The sequence below is a fragment of the Mustela nivalis genome, assembly GCF_964662115.1.
Source record: "Mustela nivalis genome assembly, chromosome: 7".
In the NCBI taxonomy this organism is placed as follows: Eukaryota; Metazoa; Chordata; class Mammalia; order Carnivora; family Mustelidae; genus Mustela; species Mustela nivalis.
In genome coordinates, this window is record NC_139026.1 from 4,841,948 (window position 1) to 4,863,145 (window position 21,198).

At 49.9% G+C, this 21,198-nt stretch overlaps 1 protein-coding gene across 6 annotated transcripts in view; it reads left to right on the forward strand.

Annotated features, from left to right (window-relative positions):
- The first annotated feature begins 7,419 nt into the window (after nt 1-7,419).
- Nucleotides 7,420-21,198, forward strand: part of EFCAB6 (EF-hand calcium binding domain 6) — a 220,566-nt gene continuing 206,787 nt past the window's right edge. For 5 of the 6 annotated variants that reach the window (XM_082738840.1, XM_082738846.1, XM_082738842.1 and 2 more), the window contains exons 1-3: nt 7,420-7,603; nt 8,796-8,987; nt 14,443-14,549. In XM_082738840.1, the coding sequence (XP_082594966.1) occupies nt 14,479-14,549 (71 nt within the window). In that variant the 5' untranslated portion in view covers nt 7,420-7,603; nt 8,796-8,987; nt 14,443-14,478. Of the gene's footprint in view, nt 7,604-8,795; nt 8,988-14,442; nt 14,550-21,198 lie in introns of those variants that run through there. The other variant, XM_082738843.1, reaches the window with a different exon arrangement.

Below are 21,198 nucleotides of genomic sequence, written 5' to 3' on the forward strand. Positions count from 1 at the left end.
CCTTGGTGTTAGTGAGCATCTGCTCTGTAATGTACCCGTATGGTCCTGGAGACAAAGACGATCACAGTGACTCTCCCCTTCAAACTGAATACCCCACTGCTCTGTTCCCTGGGGACTCTGCTCTCATTTAGTACCCAAATACCTACGGAAAGAGCCCAGACTGGGGACTGGAGGACCTCAGCCCTAGAGTCCTGGTTTCATCTTGGTCGGCCGTGTGACCCGGGCAAGCCAGCTGCCTTCTCTTAGCCTGAGTCGCCATCCCTCCCAAATGGATGTTTTGTGGCAAGCCGTCTCGAAGGTCTCTTCTGCTTATTCAAGTCTCCAGTTCGTGGCTGCAGGAGCTTTCCTGCAACCCGCCACCGAGCACCGCCCGGCTGATGCGAGCATTTCCTCTGCAAGTGAGAAACAAGGAGTGATGCGGAGGGCTGGCACCAGAGAGACCCAAAACAAGGAGAGCGAGGAGACTGCGTAATGTAAGCAGCAGACCCTGGGTTGGGTCTGGAAACAGGTGGGAGTGGGCAGGGGCCCGAGGGAGGCACGCTAGTGGGCAGAAATAAGAAGCACCAAAACGAGTCGGGCACGGGGTCGGATTCTGGCTCTGCCAGTATCAGTGGGACCACGAGGGAAGCCCTTGTCTCATAATGGGGAGGTCTCAGCCCAGGGGTCTTGACATCCCACCCAGCACGAACATTCTGTGACTCTTAAGTGGTCCCACTGCCTGTTGACTCCACCCACGAGGAGCCGATGGATGGGGGAGACCATGAACTTGCAGCCGGTGATGGAGTCTACCAGCGAGGGCAAAGAGATTCGGTCTCAGATGCACCTGCCACACAGCTTGGGCCTGCAACCGCCATCTCCGAGGCGTGCTGAGCCCTTGCCAGATCTACACATCAGATGACAACTTGATTCTCACACTTGGATCCCTGTGAGCTAGTTGGCACCGGATGTCTAAGCCACAGTCCCTAAATCTGTCCCTCACCATTGACGGAAGGAATCTGTGCTCTATTAAAAGCATTCTTCAAACACCAGAGAATGCTAAATGTGTTTGAAATATAAAAATCAACCAGAAAATGCATTTTATTCTCCTTAAAGTTGTAATCTTTGCATATCTCCATGGTTTTGAGCGCCAGCTGGGAACAGAAGTCCTAAAATACCCGAGCAAGGCCATCCCTGCAGAAGGAAGGACTCTCAACAGAGCCAACGAGACTCTGTGTTCTGATTTATGCATCCCCACAAAACTTCTAAGTGGATTGGTTAAAATCTCGCTTTCCTTATAGTGCTCTGTCTCTCAGTTCTCCTCTTTATACTCCGTGGTACACGTGATTTCCAGAAAAAAATCTCGAATACAGTCGGTAGGTAGGAACTCCTCTCCCTCCACTCAAGGACCATTGGCCACGACGACCTCTGTGTCCGCTTAGGCTGTTCGCTCTCCCTGGATTGCCGTTCCTCAACGTGGATGATGCCCTCTGAGGCTCTGAGGTCAGTATGGGCGGGGCTGTAATTCAAGAACCCGTCGGCCCCCTCCCACTCCCCACACCGCGGAGGGGTTGGAGCTGCCACGGTGCTGCGCATAACATACCCCAGACCCAGTGAATGACTCCCCTTGAGGTGAGGCTGTGGCCCTTCCTTGGCATGAAGGAGTCAGCTCCTGAGAGGTGGTGAAGTCAGCGGTGGCCGGTGTGAGGCCTTGATGGCCGGGCTGTGCCCACTGTCTGCCGAATTCAGAAGCACCCGGTCGCATCTGCACTCACGTCGTGTGTTACTTGCCATGCGGGCCCTCTCCGGCGGGGCCGTGCTGCTCCTTGCTCGGAAGCCCTGACCTGCACTCCTAATGCGCTCTTTCCCAGCCCCTGATGGACCATTTGGGCCTGTTGGAAAGCCTTCCCTGCTATTTCTAACTGCTGCCAATTGAGGTCCACCGCCTGCCCCAAGTGCCCCTACATTTCAACCTGTAGGAGGCCGATGTGAGTCCATCTTTGCTCAGTGACGCTGCCGTCCTGTGGAAGTTGGGGCTTCCCTGTCTAGCAGAGGCAGAAGGAGGGCTGCTGGTTAGAGCAGCCAACTGGCTTTAGGTGGCCGGGGGTGGGGAGTACGGGGGGCGTGTCTCTGCCACACCTGCCCCCCCCTTCAGAAGGCCAGAAGCATCTTCAGCCTGGAGAATGGCGGACAGCTGGGTCCCACTCCATGAGACAAGATGTGGCTCCCAGCACCTCCCTCCTCAGAATGGAATGTGCCAGGCATTTGAACCTTCAACTCTGAAGTAGCAGTAATCCCCTGGAATGGTAGATCGGCTTATGCTTGTGAAGAAAACATTTTGTCACTTTTCAAGTTTCCTTTCCAAGGTCTTTGCTCTCAGCCCCAAGAAGATGTAAGACATGTGCTCATTTGTCACTTTGTCACCACACAGTGCTTAGCCCAGTGCTCCCTTCCTCTTGGGTAATCAATAAACGCTTGTTACCTAACTAAAGGCAAATTAAATGCTAACTAGGACTAATTACAAGCTGTTGCAAGTTCCCGGCTCTTAGCGAAGAGAATTGCTTGTGATTGTCGGGGGTTTGCCCAGGTGCATGGAACAAGAAATTTTTAACTGCTGCTTTGTTCCGGAGGGTGGGCCATTCTTTTAAGACTGTTGTCCTCTCCTGTTCAAAGGGCAGGATTTCCTTAAGATTCGGAATGTCGGTCTTCCACACTGTGGAATCCCTTTCAGGAGGTAGCTAAGTGGATTTGGATTCCCGGTTCCATGAGAGGAGACGACCAGCCACCATTGCAGGGAACGAAGAACTCAGGGAACATTAACACACCAGAGGGGAGTGAAAACGCGCAGAGGTGCCCATGGGCCCTGTCCACATGCCACCCTCAGAGAGTTGCAGAAATGACCCCGTTTGCAAATAATAATCAATGATTTGTAGTGATGGTATTTAAAATGTGCAATTTAGCTTCTGGCTGATTGTACTAAAATGAGCAGCTGCCTCAGCTGTCAAGGTAAAATATCGGAGAGAAAGCATCTATTTTAGTAAAGAACAAAATAATCACAGTTGCTTTTCCAGAGGAGTTGCTTATACCTCATTTGTTTTTACTTAATTTTTTTTTCCTTCAAAGAACAGCTCAGCAGACTCCGGTCTTCATTTTGTGAGGCCATCAAAAGGACAGCGGTCGGAGCAATCTTTTGTAGCAGCTTTCCCAGGGACACTCTCCACTCTCATTTAGACGAATCATGTATCTATTGTCACGTGTCTGCTCTTTCTTCCTTTATTAATAGACGAGGTGGAAAACAGTACTTAACTTCTTAGGGGTTAATCAGTTCCTGCTGTGTATCTCTCCCCATGAAGGCACAACTGCCGTTTATAACATCATTATTGATCACTGTGAAATAATTTCAGGCTTGATCTTAGTGCCCAGTCCCCTAGCTATCCATAATTGCAGTGAGTACTCAGAACCTGGAGGGAGGGACCGAGGATTATTGCCGCACAGCTCTCCACGATCCCGAGTTTCCTCTTGATTGCTGGGGGGATGAGCTCTTTGCTGGCTGTCGTTGAGTGTGGAAATATTTTCTCCAACTTCCCATGGCTTGCTTCTCTAGATTATCATGAAAGGTTTTGAGCAACAGATTCTTGCATGGGAGTAAGTAGTGGAGACTGTAGCACTTCCTTGGGCAGGGAGTGTGAGAGATTTAAAGGACGCTGAATGGTATTTTGGACAAGGTAATGGGTTCAGTCTTGTTGGAAGTAGATCTGCTATAGGAATCTAAGGGAGCCGTCAGTGTTCTTTGGAAGGTATGATCAAGGAAGACAGCAGTCTCCTCCTACAAACACGTTGAGGCCACTGTTACATTGCAGAGCTCTGGTTTATGTGAACCAAGATCAAACTGAATCTAATGGACTTTATGGGCTTATCAGGACAATCAACAAGTGAGATGAATCGAAATTTTGTTAAAAAAACAAAACAAAAAAACACCCAAGTTAACTCTTTACATGGAATGGAAAATTCCCAGAAGCAGGGAAAACACTTTCAAGTGAAGATACTCTTAAGAAAAAAAGAGCAAGAAAAGAGAATTACCTGACAAAACCTCATGTCAGATTGATCTAATCAGTCACTTAAATACATGAAAAAAAACCCCATCCTTGCGTTCAAGGAGATAAACAAGGATTTTGAGTTTCCCAATTGTTGGCGATGATGCCCTAATTGTATGCTTCATCTACTGAGTTCAGAACAGTTTGAAGACATTTATTAAGTCCCTACTAAATGCTGTGTTTGCTCACACAGCAACTATCAGGATTTTTCACCTATAATTTTCCTTCAGAAAAGAGTTACCAAAAACTAGAAGCCTTACAAAGGCTCTCATGTAGCAGCTTATGTCATTTACTTGATTTTGAACAATGCATTGCCTGCACCATGCTGGTTTTGGACAAGCAGACACCTGATGGAACTGGAGAGAGAGAGAGAGAGAGAGAAAAGGAAATTTAACACAGGTTTAGTAAATTCCTAGGCTATATCATTGCATTTTTTGGTGTTGGGTGCATTTGATGTTATTTTAAATAGGCCTTCTAAAGTGTACTTTAAAAAACAAAAGCGAGGTAATCCTGGAGATTACAGAGTCCCAGAATATATTTTTAAAAATAATCATCCTCCTGCTATGTGGATAGGTACTTGTGGCTCACAGTTACAGAAGGAGATGAAAAAATGGGGCAGAGCAGTATCTGAAGAGATACTGAGGACTTTCCAAACCCAATGAAAGACACTAAGATACACATTCTAGATTTGCCAAAACTCAAGTAATACAAAGACAAAGACAAATACATCTAGGTATATCTTGACTTCTGTAGAAAAGCAAGATGCACGACTTTCCAAAGAGTAACAATGACACAGACAGAAGACTTTGCGGCAGAAATGATGGAAACTAGAACATAACCAAATGGTGTCTTTAAGACATTGAACAAAAATAGTTGCAAACCTAGAGATCTATTCTCAAGAAAATGATCCTTCGAAAGTGAAGGTGAATAAACACATATTTCAGATAAAAAACCTGAATTAATTCATTGCCAGCAGAGCCCCACTAAATGGGATTTTTCACGTCATTTCTGTTGGAAACTGAAAGCACAAATAGCAACAACACAAAAATCAGTAGAAAAATGGAAAACCTCAGTACAGTTAATGGACTCGTCCATGTTTTCTCCTCAGAAGGCAGGGTAGAGTGGTGGAGGCTGGAGAGAGCGAATGAATGAGATCACGGTGTTCATATTCTGGTACTGGAATCAAGAGAACTTGCTGAGAGACTAGATGTGGGGGATGATGCGATGATCTGATCATAATCGCTAACAAGGTTTCCCGGTTTGAGTGGTGCCGTTTATTGACAGAGTGGCTGAAGTTGGAAGGTCAAGGGCTGTGCGGGTGGCTGACACCCGAAGAAGCTCTCATACACACCATGGAGAGGGGTCAAGGCTGTGATAAGTGTAAGAGTGCGACCTATGTCAGAACCAGAGGCACCCTAAGGTCTGAAGGCCACACGGAGGCGATCAGCAGTGCGGCCTAACAATGGAGTAGCAGGTGATTCAGGGTGAAACCTAGGGTTGCGTGGCTTCAGAGGAGCGATGAGAGCGTGTTTCAGGTGGAAGGGTGGGCTGAATGCTACTGAGAGGCCAAGTGAGGCAAAGTCAGGTACAGATGACATATTCATGAAAATTGACCAGGCACCAGGGGGTAATGGGCTCTGCCTCTGGTAAGACCAATCCAGAGTGAATGGTAACCAAGACAGCAAGTAGACATCTTTAGAGAAGTAGGGTAAGGGGAGCCGAGAAATGGGGTGGAAACTAGATGAGAATCGTTTTTTTCTTTTCTTTTCTTTTTAAGTAGGTAGGCTACTGAGATCAAGAATTGGACGTGTAAGCAACTGAGCCACCCAGGTGACTACCCCCACTCTTTTTTAAAGATGTGAGATACCAGACCATATTTTCTGAGGGAAAGAGGTCAGGGGAGAGAGAAAGGGAGAAACAGAATGAGACTGTTGGCCCTAATGGGAAAGAGCCAATGACCTAAGCCCTTTTGATCTCAGGACCAAACTTTTTGGCCTTAGGACCTATCTGCACGCTTGAAAAATCCAGAGGATCCCAAGAGCTTTGGTTTTTGTGAGTTCTATCAATATTTACCACATCAGAAAGCAAAACAGATAAAATTTTTAAGTATTTGTTTACTAATTCATTAACATTAACATTTTTATGAAAAATTATAGCTTTCCAAAACAAAACATTTCATGAAAAGAGAGGCAGTTTTATACTTTTGGGAATCTCTTTACAACGTCCGCTGTTTTAGAAGACAGCAGGATTCTTCTATCTTCGTTTGCATTCGATCTGTTGCAATGACACACATCATGTAGTTTCTGGAAAACCCCATTGCACACACATGAGAAAATCAGAGTGAAAAGGCAAGTCACATATCCCTCTATGAACATGGTTTTGACAATTATGGACCCTCTGAAAGGGTCTCAGGATTCCCGGGGGGTTCCCAGGACACACTTTGAGCATTGGCTGCCCTAGGCAATTAAGTCCCAGAGAAGGCCAATGTGGGGTGGGATTTAGGACACGAGTGGGAGGGCCGGCGTCCTTGTGAACAGAAGCAGAAGAAGAGACACTCCTACAGCTTGAGGCGAGGCTGGGCGCCCAGGGTGCAGGTCAAGCAGCGCGAAGGCGCTCCGTACCCGTCGCTGAGGCAAGGCCAGCTTCCCACGGCCGCGCACTCAGGTGGCCGAGCGGGACCGCAGATCATCCGCTTCTCTGCTGTCCGAGACGTGCAGAGGGTTCCTCAGGAAGGGGGGCCGCCACTAGCTTGCCTGGGTGCTAACTCCGGTTCTGCCATCGAGTAGCTGCTTGTCCTGGGACAGAAGACCCTCTCTGGGCCTTGGCTTCCCGTCTGTAAAATGGGAATGTCCAGGGGGCGCGGTTAACTGGAGGCGGAGGGTGCAGCAAGGCGGGAGGCGGGAGGCAGGGGTGGGGTGGGTGAGGGGACAGGCTGGCCCCGCCTCCCGGCGGCTCTCGGCCTCTCGGGGGCCGGCAGGGCACAGCCAGGCACACGCAGTGCCGCAAGGGCCACCGGCGCGGCGAGCGCTCCCCTTAAGAAGGGCGCAGCACGCACTCCGCGCTGCACCCGCATTCTTCCCTTCATCCGGACCCAGGCCCCGCTCTCCTATGCTTGGCTTTTACAGGCCAGGCTGTCGGCTTCTCACACCCACGCGCTTCGATGCGGTTCCAAGGGACCAATCCGACCTCCCCCTAGCTCGAAGGGCACGTCACAGAAACCCACTATCATGACGCCCTCGCCAGGGCACTCCGCCGGTTCCCGCGCCCTGCGCGCAGGCTTCCGGCGGAAGTTCCTCCCGCGGGGGCGGAGCACCGGTCCAACCTGGTCACGCCTCTCACTTACCGATTTAGCCAATTGGGGCCTCGCTTCTTGCCGGGTGCGCAGACCCCTCCTCCAGTCAGCGCGTGTCATCGTTGCTCGGGCAACAGCGTCCTAGAGACGGCGAGTGGGCTGGGCTTCTGTGGACGCGCGGCCTGGGGTCCGCGCGCTCTGCGGTGGCTCCGCGAGGTGGAGAAGCGACAAGGGGGCTCGGGTAAGGCGGTGCGGCCTCGGAGTCCCGACCCGCGCGCTAACCGAGGGCAAGAGGAGGGTCGGGGCGGGCGGCTCTGAGGGTCCCACAGCCCGGGCGGAGAAGGCTGCGGCTCACCGCTCACCCGGGCACGCGGAGCCTCCTGCCCGCAAACGTGCCCGTGGGCTGGTGACTCGCTCACCGGGGCCGCACGTGTGTCAGCCGGCGTCGCAGGCTCCGGCGCTACTGCGGTCCGGGGTGCGGTCCCCGTGCCGTGGGCTGACGACATATTTGGGGAAGGCAGACCACGACGTGGGAGGTGGCGACCTCTTCCTCCCCGCCTCTGTGGAGGTCGCACGGGAAATCTGTGGCAATGCCTTCGCTCACTCCAGTTTCCAGACTGTTCCGTGACCCTCGTTTCACGGGTCCCCACAGCCACCTCGAGGACCATGGCCTCCCGCTTGTAGACGGGGAGCTGAACCCTGCGGCGTGAAGGGGGTTGTGCACACTCACCCAGCCAGGGAGCCGCAGAACCGGAGTTCAAGCCCGGCATTTGTGTCCCCTGCTAAGAATCGCTGGCCTTTCTAGAACATTCTTTGTCCTCAGACCACACCCAGTTATCCTTGCCTCCCTCAGAAATTTTGTCTGGAAAGCGCTTTGTGAAACGCCCTGTTGCCCAGAGCATCCTTACCTCGCGGGCTGAGGCCCCCCTGGCCTCCCCTCGACCTTCTGTCCTTTCCTCCCCTCCTAAAAGTCGTTGCCCCTCAGACCGCCTTGTCCCTGTGAAAAGGACTCTTACTCGAAAAGAGCGGTTTAATAACGCTTCTTGAGTCCTGTGTGCCCCTAAATGGGTGGACTCTCAGAAATGCTGTGAATGAACTTGACTCACACACCGTCGTCCCTCCAACTCTGTCCTTTATCCATTGCCTTCCATTCCATAAAGATTGACTGGCTCAGTGGGGGGGGGGGGGGGGTCATTCAGAAGCGGAACAGGCTTGGCCCCTTGGATTATCTGGGAGCATTTCCTTCCCACTCAACCCTGCTGCAAGCTTCCTGAGGGCACGTGGGTTATTTTGGTGACGTGTGCTTTCCTTTTCCCTCCACCCTCCATATGCTGCTTGGCTCAAGGGAGGCGCTTGCAGGAACTTGTCAAGAAGCGCTTACTTGAGACTTGCAGTTTGCTCTCCAACTTTGGCCCTTTCCTGCCCTTTCACAGGCACCCACCTGATCCCCCATGCACGGAGATCTCTCCAGCGCCCACGCAGTGACTCCTGCAGCTGACCGGCACATGGACACAGAACCAGCTCCAGGACGATGTTCAGTGGGCTGGTGCCTGCCCGGCGCAGGAAGCCACGGGGAGGCCACTGGCTGTTGACAGGACAGCTGCTGTGATACAGCTTCTTTGCAGGTGTGTATTGAGGTTGTATCGAATGCTGGAGGTCAGCAGTCGGTGTGCGCCCCCGAAGGTCTTCCTGGATGGCTCCTTCGCCTGCCAGGATGGTCCAATGTGCTGTACGAGGCGCGTGAGGAAGTGCGAGAGGCACAAGATGCTAACGCTGCCTCCCTCCCTTCAGATACCGCGAGTGAGCTGACCTTTTTGCCAACTATATTTAGGTATAGGCTTGCACCATCATGGAGATTGGATTCTTGTAACTCTTAAATATTAATACACCTTCATCGAAATGCTACACCATTTGGAAGAGGAGCTTCAAAGGAAAGAGACGTGTTTGAGAAAAGCCTGTAAACAGAGAGAGCCCATGAATATGTTGTTTCTAGCCCCAAAGAGCTTTGGTTTCTACCCTTTGCCTCTTGGTTTTGACCTTTTACTGTCTCTTTCCTGGTTGACGTTGTTTTGGGTGCTCTGGTTGTTTTTCTTCTCTATACCTATTTATCTGTAGTTTTATGACTTCTGCTTCTGCTTCTAGCCCTACGGTGACCACTGCGACTCCTGGCTAGTACTTACCGAGCACTTACTGTGTTCCAGGCACCGCCCAGGGCCTCGCATCCTTTTTTAAGTTTAGTCCTCACTACCTGTTTCCAAAAAGGAACAGTTCCCATTTTGTAGTTGAAGGAAAAGGGACTCAGGGAAGTTAAGGGCCTTCCAAGCTGAGAAATAGTAGAGTGTGCCTTGTACCCCAGGATTGCCTGATGGCAGGACCTCTGTGTTCTTGACTCATGCTTCTCACACTCAGATATTTATCTGCTCCCGAAGTCCCCTGAGGCTTGGAGATGACGCCCAATAATAGGTATAATATGGTAAAATAAACACATGTTCACCAGGATCGCGGAGACTACAAGTAGAACAGGAAAGTAACATCGCGGCGGCGGGGGTGGGGGAGAAAGTATTCCGATTGTCCGTAATGGTTAACACAGGGTGCAGACTTAGTTGTGAGCTTCTTGTTAACTCAAGAAAAAAGAAAATGGTCGCGGGGGAGTTGAATTTATTTTGTTCAGGCAAATAAAACATTTTTAAAAAAAGATTTTCTTTATTTATTTGAGAGAGAGGGAGAGCAAGCGAGGGGACGGAGAGGGACAAGCAGACTCTGCGGTGAGCACAGAGCCCAGTGTGAGGCTTGATCTCACGCCCCTGAGATCATGACCTGAGCCTAAATCAAGAGTTAGACACCACTCAGGTGGTTCACCTGAGTGAACCGCCCAGGTGTCCCCGGCAAATAAAGCATTTTAATTCATCTGGAAAACTAAAGCTTTTGTAACATGTAGGTCTTTATCACAAAGGCTGGGCAGGGCTTGGTTACTACAAGGACTGAGGAGTAGGCTCCGGCTTCTCAGCGGTTAGGGAGAGAATTTGGACTACTGAAAGGACTGTGGATGGTAACTGTTTTCAGTAACACCTTCTCAGTTTTATCGCCACCCCCCGCCCCCGGGGCTTTGTAAATGCTGGTGTCCTGTCCCCTGGGTCCGTTCCAGTCATTTGTTTGCTCACTTACTCAACAGTTGTTCACTGAGCACCTGCCGTGTGCCACTGCAGTGACGGTCATGTCACTGTCCTGATACTTTTCTTGCCTCCGCCCTGTCACTTTCTATGGCTGGGTTTTTTCCTGGACTGACTTTGGTTTGCCTTCCCTTGTGGTTTTTATAAAACCCTGAGAGGATGCTCACCACTTACACTGTGGCTGCCCACCTGCTTCTACGCCTCTCGTGTGTGTTCTGTACCTTCCCAGGACTTAGAAAATGATGGCAGTTACCAAATCATGAGTACGACCCGCTCTGTGTCCGCTGCTTTGGGTAAGGTTATCCATGACCCTCCCGCAGCGTGGACAGCGTGGCGCTGAACGATTTTTGGTTCCCTGGCCCTTTGAGAAGCTGGGGAAAGCAATATGTCCTCTCTCTAGAAAGTTCATTCCACAACACCTTTGCATTTAATCTCCGAGGGTTTGAAGGTCTGCGAAAGCACACACGTGGACCGTGTCCCTAGATTCCAGGTTAAGAATATCTCCTTCAACGAGAGACATTGTTTCCATGTTGAAGATAAGGAAACCAGGTCAGGAAGAGGTTAATTAACTTGTGAGTTGGACGGTAGGTGGTGGAACCAATTAGACCCCAAGTCTTCTTGACTCTAGGCTCTCTGTTTTTTTCCCATTGTCCAGAAGTGTAGATGCTCCAGAAATGACTGACGGGGTGTATGGAAGGATAAAAAGAGAACTTTCTGGGGTATATGTCCCAAAATATGATAAAACATCCATATGATACCAGATTAGAGAAGGAGAAAGATTTTTCTCAAGTATTCGGATTTAACTGCCAAAATCTTTTTGTTGCTTGCAACTTTTTCCAAGTGACAATCTCTCCCCCCGCCCCCACCCCGTGATACTAGTTCCAACAATTTTTGCTTCTGATGCCATTTCTGTTTGGCTGCACACATTTCTTACTCTCGTGTTGAATTATGTTTTCTCTGGATGCCAAGGCAGATGGATGGCACTTTTGTTATGATTCTGTTATAAATAGCATCTGTTAAAAACTGGACATTAATACTTCTCTGGCAAATAAACAAATGTAGCAGGGAAATAGCCCTCCAATTTTGGTTGCCTGTGGCTGAGAAGTGTATGTGATGGGGTCTGTGACTTGGTGCTTTTGGTGGGGGCATTGGTTTTATGAGCCTTCTTAATTTCTACCTCACCAAGTTCTGAAGTAATTTTTTGGTTAAGGTTCTATTTTGAGGTAATCTCTACACCAAATGTGGGGCTCGAACCTACAACCCCGAGATCAAGAGGCACACGCTCCACCCCCAGAGCCAGCCAGACGCCTCTAATGTCATTGATGAGTGTCTCAGAGTTCTCTTTATTTGGAGAGCCTAAACTGTGGGTGGCGTGAAGCCAGAGATGACCTACACGTCAGAGTGCTGTGCTCCTGCCCAGGGCACGACTCAGCTTCTGGAACCAAGGGTAAGATTAGCTCAGCCTTCTTGCCCTCACCATACTAGGTGTTGTCTGCTATGGTCCATCGAGAACAAAGCTCAGTGGGTTGAGTGTGAAGCGGTGAGATCAGCCCATTCCTCCACTGGAGGGCTCACCGACCAGCAGGGGCCATGGATAAACGGCCAATAGAAAATTCTGGAAGCAGAGAATCAGAGCGCACAGAGTAGTAGGGCTAGCAAAGGAATGGAATTACAGTACCTTAGACCTTTTCGTCCTTTTCTTCATTAAATAAAACACCCGGCAAAACAAAACCATGAGACCAGATTCTCTGTAAAAGCTCAATTAGTTTCAGTTAAAGAAGATAGGAAGGAAGCAGGAGGGACAGCGCCCTCCGTCTTGAAGGGTGAGCTGCAGGGGGCAGGCCAGAGGGGTGGAGGGAAATTGTGGCAAAAGCATGAGCCCGAGCTCGGGTGGGGAAGGACAGGGCCTCTGCGGAGGTCTGTGTGAAAATATAGGCTACATGGAGCGCTGGTACCTTGTGGTCACTTAGGGCCGGTTACTCGTGATGGGAATGAAGGATCTTTTCCCCCACAATCAGGGGTTTGACTTCAGTCTGGATGCTTTGGAGAAGTCTTACATTTTTTTCCTCTTTTAAGCTTAAAAAATTTTTAACTCTTTTTAAAAATGTTGCAGGATCAGTACAGAAAGTTCCTCTGTGCCCCCAGTCTTCCCCCTACCCACCCCGGATAACATCGTACAGAAGAACCATAGCACAGCGATGGGAATCAGGTCAGCACTAGGGACTAAAGCACGGACTGGATTCAGGTCTCACTAGTGGGACATGCACTCATTTTCTTCTCGGCACGTCATTCTGGGAGATCCTAACACATGTATAGTTCCGCATGGCATGTTTTTAAGGCAGGGAAGAACACAACTCTCTGTGTGCGTGAGAAAGACCGATCATGGCAACAGGGAGCATGGGTTAGAGGGAGAAGGGGGGCCTGGGACACATGTGCAGGGCTGTTCCTGTAACCCACAGGAGTGAGGGCGAATGCAGCCATGATGTTAGTGGTGGGGAGAGGCAGGGAATAATAGATCGAAGAGTGTTTTACAAGTAAATCGACAGCTCTTGCCAGCTGCTCAGAAAGAGAGCTGGAGGCCACAGTTAAAGGCAGAGATTTCTGCCTTGACTTACCAAGGTTTAGGAGCGGAAGCAATTTCATTCATTCACTCAGTGAGTTTAAGCATCCTTGGCTGCTAGTTCCTGGCCCAGGATCCGGAGGTATACAGATGATGTGAATTCACTTGGCCCTTGCTTTACAGCCCTCTTTACAGAGACAGGCATTAACCGAATACTCATGCGGATAGGTAAGTCATTCCAAACTAGGCTGAGGGCTACGAAGGAGAGCAGAGGTCGCTGTGGAAGTGTGTAATGGGGACATGGTTAGTGGGGGGGGGGGGGCACCGAAGGAGGCTCCCTGCGGAAGTGTCATTTGTACTGATGTCTGAAGCATTGGTTTTGGGGGGCAGCAGCAGCAGCTCCTGGGAACTTTCCAGCGAGGCATGTTCCCAGGCCCCCACCATCCCCATGATCTAGATCTAGGATTGGGATCTGGAGCTGGAGCCCAGCGCTCTGGTGGCTCTGATGAGAACCAGTGATCTTTGCAGGGAGGAGCGCATTAGGCAGGCCTGAGAGAAGGATGAGTGGTCTGGGGACAGGGTGTTGGGGGGGGGGGTTGCTACTGCACTCAAAAACAGAGCTTCCACGTAGAAAGGCCACATCAGAGGGACGGCCAAGGGTCACTGTGGCTGAGGCTCAGGGAACTGGGAGAGGAAGACAGCAGGAGGAGCACGGAGTCCTGCACAGGCTCGAGGCAACCGTAAATGACTTTGGTTTTAATTCTCAGGGCAGTAGGAAGCAGTTGGAGTTTTTAAAGCAAGGAAGTAACATGAGGACATCAGTATTTTAAAGTAATTATTCTGGCTGATGTGAGGAAACTAGAGGGGGACCACAGTAGGCTTACATGTGTGATATTGTGTATATGTGTGTGTGTGATATGGGCAGATGAGTGGTGGTCATACTGTGCTGACGTAAGTTCACTCCCCTGGGAAACCTACAATTTAGTATGAATTCATGTAGAGGACCTGCCTGAGGTTTTGTTTTAAGATTTTATTTATTTGACAGAGAGAGCGCTCGCAGGGAGAGCAGCAGAGGGAGGGAGAACCATCTTCTCTATCCTTCCTGCTCAGTAGGGAGCCCGATGCGGGGCTCGATCCCAGGACCCTGAGATCCTGACCTCAGCTGAAGGCAGCCGCTTCACTGAGCCCCCCGGGCGCCCCTGCCTCAGGCGTTTGACGAAATTCTGCAGGAGCTTGCAAAATCCGTTGATTATTCTGCAGAGCCGCGGGCTCCATTCTTGCAGCCTGCTAAGGTAAATAAGAAAATCTGCCTGCCAATCTGTGCTCACTCATTGCTCTCTTATTTTTCAGAATCCACAAATTCAGAAGTCGTTAATTTTGAAGGAAATGAAACGAAGTAGCACCAAAACGCATGAAGCCACAGTCAACAGCACAAAATCCTGCAGCACCAAGGCCAGGTGAGCTGCCTCTGTCTCCTGAATGCCGGTGTCCACCAGCGGGACCGAAGGGAGTGTACGGTGTCCACTGGTGGGGTCGAAGGGGGCGAGTGCGCCCTACAGGGCTGGGTGTATGACCTCCCTGGAGAGAAAGTGCTTTACTGGCTGATCATGATCCTGGGATCGCTCCCACCCCGTTTGTGTCATTCATGCAGAAGGTGCATACTAAATGCTGATTTGGGAGCCAAAATGGTCTCGGAACTTACACATTTATCGTATTCACAAGCATCAGCGTATACATCTTAAAGCTGAATGTTCTTAATTCGGGGCTCTACGTGATGACAGATACTCAACAAGTCTGGGGCCATGGAAGCGGGCTCCCCTGCGGGGGGACCGCAAGCCGGGTTTGTCCGTGGCCGCATATGCTCCGTTCGCCCGATAGGTGGCAGCAGCGTCAAAACTTTCGCTGAACTCCGGAGGGGAAAGCATCGCGACTTTCCCTTGCCAGCATCCTAGGACTTGCTCGGCGTCTACACTATAAATAGGATGTGTTAAACGCTCCTTGTCTGCTCACAGGAGCTGGAGGAGAGCGCGTAATGGTTTCCAGCTCCTACATTTTAAAAGGCTGCCAGGGAAACGGTTTCTGAGATGGGAACAGCTGTCTGACAGCCGACGTGCGGTCAGTTCTGAGACAACTTGGTTGTCGCCTGTTGCCGTGTCTGCCATCGTGTTAGGCGTGGGGGTGTCTGAGAATGGTCATTAGGTAAGAGCGAATTTCTGTGACACTTCCTGACATTAGGTGTTTGTGTCTGGGATTGGGAAAGCACGTCGCCAACAAAATGGTGTAAGCTTTTCCTCCAGGATCTGTGCTCCCACTGAGAGAAGTTATCCCAAAACCACAACACTGAGTTCAGTTAAACCTGACCTTCCTTAGTTTTTGGACCACTGTGATCGGATGTAGCTCCTGGTATCGTGACGCTAATCATCTCAGGGGAAGACAGGGAAGACAATTACAAGGGCCTTAGGTGTCGATTGAGAGCTTTTGGGCCACGGTCACTGGTTCTCGGGGGTGGGGGGGTGCTGAGAGTGAGGAATCAGGGGTGATGCTGAAACTTAGGCCCTGGGAGGCAGAAAAGGAGGAAGATGACCCTAAACGGGTCCAGAAGTAGAGGGACGAGTGTGCGTGTGTGCGTGTGAGTGTGTGTGTTGGGAGGAGAATGCTGTTGCGTGACAGGGCTGAGAACATCCTTCATGCATTAATTTGAGAAATACTTCCAGTTACCTTCCGGGTACTCTGGGACTGGGGGCGCAGAGGCGTAAAAGCCCCATTTTATGTCACGGAGCCTGGAGTCCGTGTTGTCATTCCCCGCACTTGACTGGGGCTTCCAGCCGTGGGGAGAGCGGTGCGAGGGAAGGACCAGCCGTGATGAGAGGCCGCACAGGAGCACACAGACAGGGTGATCGGGGAGACCTCTCCGAGGAGGTGACGGTCATACCCAGGTCTGTGGGTGACAGGAGTTAGCTGGGGAGAGAGGCCCTGGGCCGTAAGAGGCCAAGAGGGGAGCATGAGGAAGCAGGAGCTGAGCTAGGCCATGGCTGCCTGGGGGCCCCATAGGCATGTTCTTTCCAACATGCCACGAGATGTTTATCAAAGAGCATTTAAAATAAAAGAGATCGCTGCCTCCCCCACGCCATGTAGCTATTTTCGTCCCATGTTGTGGACCCTGTTCACACGTGAAAACACATTTCTTTATTACTGTGTTCATAGTGTCTACCCCACAGAGCCTTTTCTCTTAACATTGTCCTAAACACGTTTTTCTGTTTCAATATATTTATAATCATTATTTATACTACTCCGTTAAAGCACATTAATGTTGAGAGGTTTGTGTTAGATTTCGAATTTGATTTCTGAGTATGTGTGGGTTTGTCTTGTAACGTGTGTGTGTTGGGGGGCTTAGGCTTGGAATTTATGCTGCAGGAGAAGGTACTGGTTAAAGTGAGGTCCGGGAGGAAGGTGAGAGCCGTATGGGGCTGTGGGGACAGCGTGAGTGGGGGGGCCCTTGGTGGAGGATGTCTGTGGCTCAGACTCGTGGGGCTGCAGGCCCTAGAGGCAGGTCACTTTTTAACCACAGATTTTTCTGCTAAATTGAATTCAGTTGACTGGCTAAATTGTTTTTTACGATACCCTATCATTTGGAATATATTTCTAAATCAGCTTGCATTCTTATAATCCCTATGTTTAGAACAGTAGACGAGGGGTTGCCAGCAGAGTCTAGAATATTGAGGGGAATATGAGGCTGAGATGGGGGAGGTGGCACAAGCCCCGGAATCCTAATATATGATTAGATTATTATGGAGATGATTTGCTTTTAATTTTCTACATGTTCTTTTGAGTAGGTTGCAGAAGTGTTAGACTGGCAAACGCAAGGTGTCCCTTCTAGAATACTGACAGGGTTTTCATATTATTCTATCAATATATGCAAACTTCATTGTTCTCCTGTATTTGTTTTTGTGAGAAGGCACACAAGTCACTCATGCATCTGTGCAAGTACACGCACACACATGCATGCACACGCGCGGGCACGTGCTCGCACATACACACCCCTGGCACAACTGGGCAAAAAGCCTAGCATTAAAATCAGCAGAGCTCAGGTCTGGGCTTCATGGGTGAATTTGGCTCTTTATTTATCTCTTTTCTTTTATTTTCTCTCCAGTTTAATTTCCCCACCTCTAAAAATATGGGTAATGGTATCTGACCCGAAAGGTCGCTACAAGTTTGATGTTTAACGAAGGGTTGGCAAGATAGCTGCTCAGTTATAGCTAGGCGAATCTACTAGAATCACTTCAGTTTAACATTTGTGATCTTTTACTTCATTTTGATATTGAGCAGGAGACTTTACAGAGCCTCCTTCTAAATCTGTAGACTCATACATCAACTTCAGGGTCCCCTAAGCACTGGCCTCAGCCTGTTAAGGCACAAATGGCTGGGCCACCACTCCCTGAGTTTCTGACTGGCTGGGCTGGGTGGGACCTGAGAAAATGCATTTCTGGAAAGGTTCTAGGGGATGCTGATACTGCTGGTTAAGGGACCACATTTTTTTTTTTTAAGATTTTATTTGTTTTTTTGACAGATATCACAAGTAGGCAGAGAGGCAGACAGAGAAAGAGGAGGAAGCAGGCTCCCTGCTGAGCAGAGAGCCAGATATGGGGCTCGATCCCAGGACCCTGGGATCATGACCTGAGCCAAAGGCAGAGGCTTTAACCCACTGAGCCACCCAGGTGCCCCAAGGGACCACATTTTGAGAACCACTCTTTAAAGCTACATACGTGTCTGTGTGTCTGCTTCAACCGCGTTTCAAAACTATTTTTTTAAAGGTGCAAAGGAAATACATTTCAAAATAAAAAATCAGTAATAATTAAAAAAAAACTCATGTTGTATCTTCCTGAGGAATCTACACATGGACTAGCTCTTTCCCCATTGAGGTGACCTGAGGACGGCATCTCTTGGGAAAATTCCCGAACCCCGGAGAGAGAGTGATTTAGTTCAGGTTCTCAGCCACTCGAGGACAGGAAGTCACTGCATTCCTACCCGCTACCTCAGAGTCCTTGTCCATGCAGTGGGGATATCTTCACCTGTGCCTGAAAAATGTGGCGTTCTCCGAAAAGTCCGAGTTCAGACGGTGAGCTGCTAGAAGTCGGGGGGTTCATACTTCTCCTTCTTTCCCTCCACCTGCGTCTGCACGGGGCCTGCCGAGTTTGCGGAAGAATGAGCGGGCCGCCGGAGGATAGTTGCTTGGAAAGATTTCATCCCATGACTGCTGAGGTCTGTTCGTGTTGTCAGACCTACCTGGGTCTGGCGGTCTGGAATATTCCCATTGTGAGTGAAGTCTCACGGGCTTTATGATGCTGCGATTGGTAGAAGTTGGAACTGGAGGAGACCCACCAGGTCATCCAGACCGTTCTCCCGCTGGAAGAGGATTATTCCCTGCAGCGTGCTCAGTAGCATTAGGAAGAATTACTTTTCATATGATTATTTTTTTTTATGCTGTCTTCAACTAAGTGTTTCTTGAATTGAACCGCTTTGTATTCAAGTAATAAAATGCACAACAGGCAGTACATTTCTGGGTGATTATCTCACTCCTCAGGTGGTGTAATAAGGCACGAGGCCAAAGCCCTGGCGTGCCTTATTGTTATTAGGAAGGGAATTTATGGATAAAATAAAGCAAGTGGTTATTTGCATCAGCAATCACTGCAACCAGGAATGCAGTTACAGCGGGGCGTCCCCGCGGGCTTGCAGAGCAGGGGTGAGGCTGGGGGACGAGCGTTCCTCACCAGCCCCGCAGCTCGGGGAGCCAGAGCCATGCCACGTCCTGCAAGGTGCTTGTTAGGGGTTGTGTCAAAAGCAACAGGAAGACCTTGGTCATGGTGACTGGATGAACTTGACCTGTGGGACGAGCTCTCCTCCCAGACCTGGCTCTGGTCTCACCGGCACCATGGGAAGCCCAGTACGTGCTTGGCTCTGAAGAGGCTTTGGTGCTGGGTTTTCCTAAATCTGAAGCATATTCCCTGGCTCTGAGTTAGTCCCCAGTAAGGGCTCATTGAATTAATGTCTTTTTTTTTGTTCTTGAAATTCTTCATGAGCCTGAGTTTCTGGTCTCTTCTCTTGCTCTGGCCCGTCCGGTGATACTGGGACTTCCCATCACCTGTGGGGCTCCACTCAGAGCAAGATGTGCACGTGGTGTCCCTTCTTCCAGCACATGCTCGCCCCTTCCTGGATCCCACTCACTTTTCCAAAACCCTGCCCCCAGTTACATCCAAGGCTCTGCCTCTCTGGGGCCTGGCCCTTGAGTTCCTGCCCATGGAGCTCAGATGTGCTCTTACAGCTCCCTGGTGGTCCTCCTCCTCCTCCCATCCTCCCCTGGCCTTCTCTTCTAGATGGCTTCTCACTTAGTTCTCTCTCCCGAATCCTAGATGCCTCTCCTGTCCTCACTCGCTGCTGATGGCCTGACATCCTGTTTCATGGAGGAAACAGACGCGAGCCCCAGGGAACACCCTACCCTACCTGCTTGTCACCATGTCTGTGTCCTCTGCCTTCTCCTTTGTCATGAACCACGGACCAACTGTGCTCCTAAAAAAGGCTGATCCAGGAGATGAGATCCTGTCTCCACTGGTGAACCCATGGAACTGGCAGCTTCTCCTTTCCGTCCTGCTTTATTATTTTTTGCCTACAGAGAATCGCTACTGGGAGTATCCACTCGGGAGCCCCCATTCTCCTGATTTAAAGACATTCTTCCTTGACCCTCCCGCCCACCCCAGAAGTTACAGCAGGGCTTCTTTCCCTCTGAGTTTACTTGTGACTCACTTAGGCTCCCCCACAACTGCCCAGTTCCCCCAGTATGGTGTGTCTTGGGGTTGTAGGTACCACCCATGGGGCTTAATCCACATGATTCTTGGTCCTTATCTTCCCTGGTGATCACTGTGGCGTTTGACACCATCTCCCCCTCTTGAAACCTGTTCCTCACTCGGTTTCTGGGACACTCCAGTCTCCTGATTTGCTCCATTCTCACTGGCTGCTCTTTTTCTGAAGAGAAAAAGGTTGGAGTACCCCCAAAGCTCGGCTCTGGCATGTTTTGTCTTTTTACACCTGCTTTCTCAGGGGGCTGACCCCATCGTGCCTTATATCCATTGTATGCGGACCGTCCCCACACTTGCATCTTCAGCGCTGGTCTCTTCCTCGGAACAAAGGCTCATATACCCAACTGCTTATTCAGTATCCCCCGGGGAGGTTAACAGATGTCTCCAACTTAACACGTGCAGAATGGAACCCTTGATCTTCCCCTCCACACCTGTCCTGCTTGGGTCTCCTTCATCTCAGTTAATGACTACTCCTTCCAACCTTTCTCCTGTGTGCCAGATCAAACCTTAAGAAAATCCAACTGACCCTGCCTTCAGTCTGACTTTTCCAACACTTTCACCGAAACCATCTTGGTCCAGGCCACCATTTTCTCCTGCATGCATAATTTCAGTGCATTTGGTCCCCTCTTTCCTCCCCTGCCCCTTTAAGTCTATTCTTGATATATAGCCAGAGGAATCCTTCAAATGCAAAGGCAGATCATTACCCTGCACGTAACTCTTCTCCGCGTGTAACCCTCCAGAGGCTTCACATATCACCCTCAGAGAGAGACTCATTGTCACAGGAGCCCACTCAGGTCCTCTGTCTGGCTTCCTCTTGCTTCTTTGTCCTCTTAATGGCATTTTCCCCTTCCTGGTCTCTGATCTGTGCTCAGTGTTATCTGTTCTCTTCCCCAGCTCCATTTATCTTCACAGTACTTGTTCACAGGTGTCATTTACTTAATTACTGTTTGTCCTCCAGTACTAGAATATAAGGCCCATAAAGCCCATGATTTTGCCAGTTTTGTTCATTGACCCCCAGACTTCTAGAAGGAAGTTCAGTAAATGTATTTTGACTATATGAACACTTACCAAGCTGTGTTCTTCTAGAAATTCACCCGTGCTGTGATCCTAGGGTTCAGTTAAACTTAATCCAGTTGAAGGAAGATGTATGTGGGACTCTGCTGACCCTCACATGGCTTCAGCCCTGGTATGGTCCCTGCCCACAGAGACCTGTACAAATGAGACAGGTCTAGACCAATAACATGCCAGGCAATCA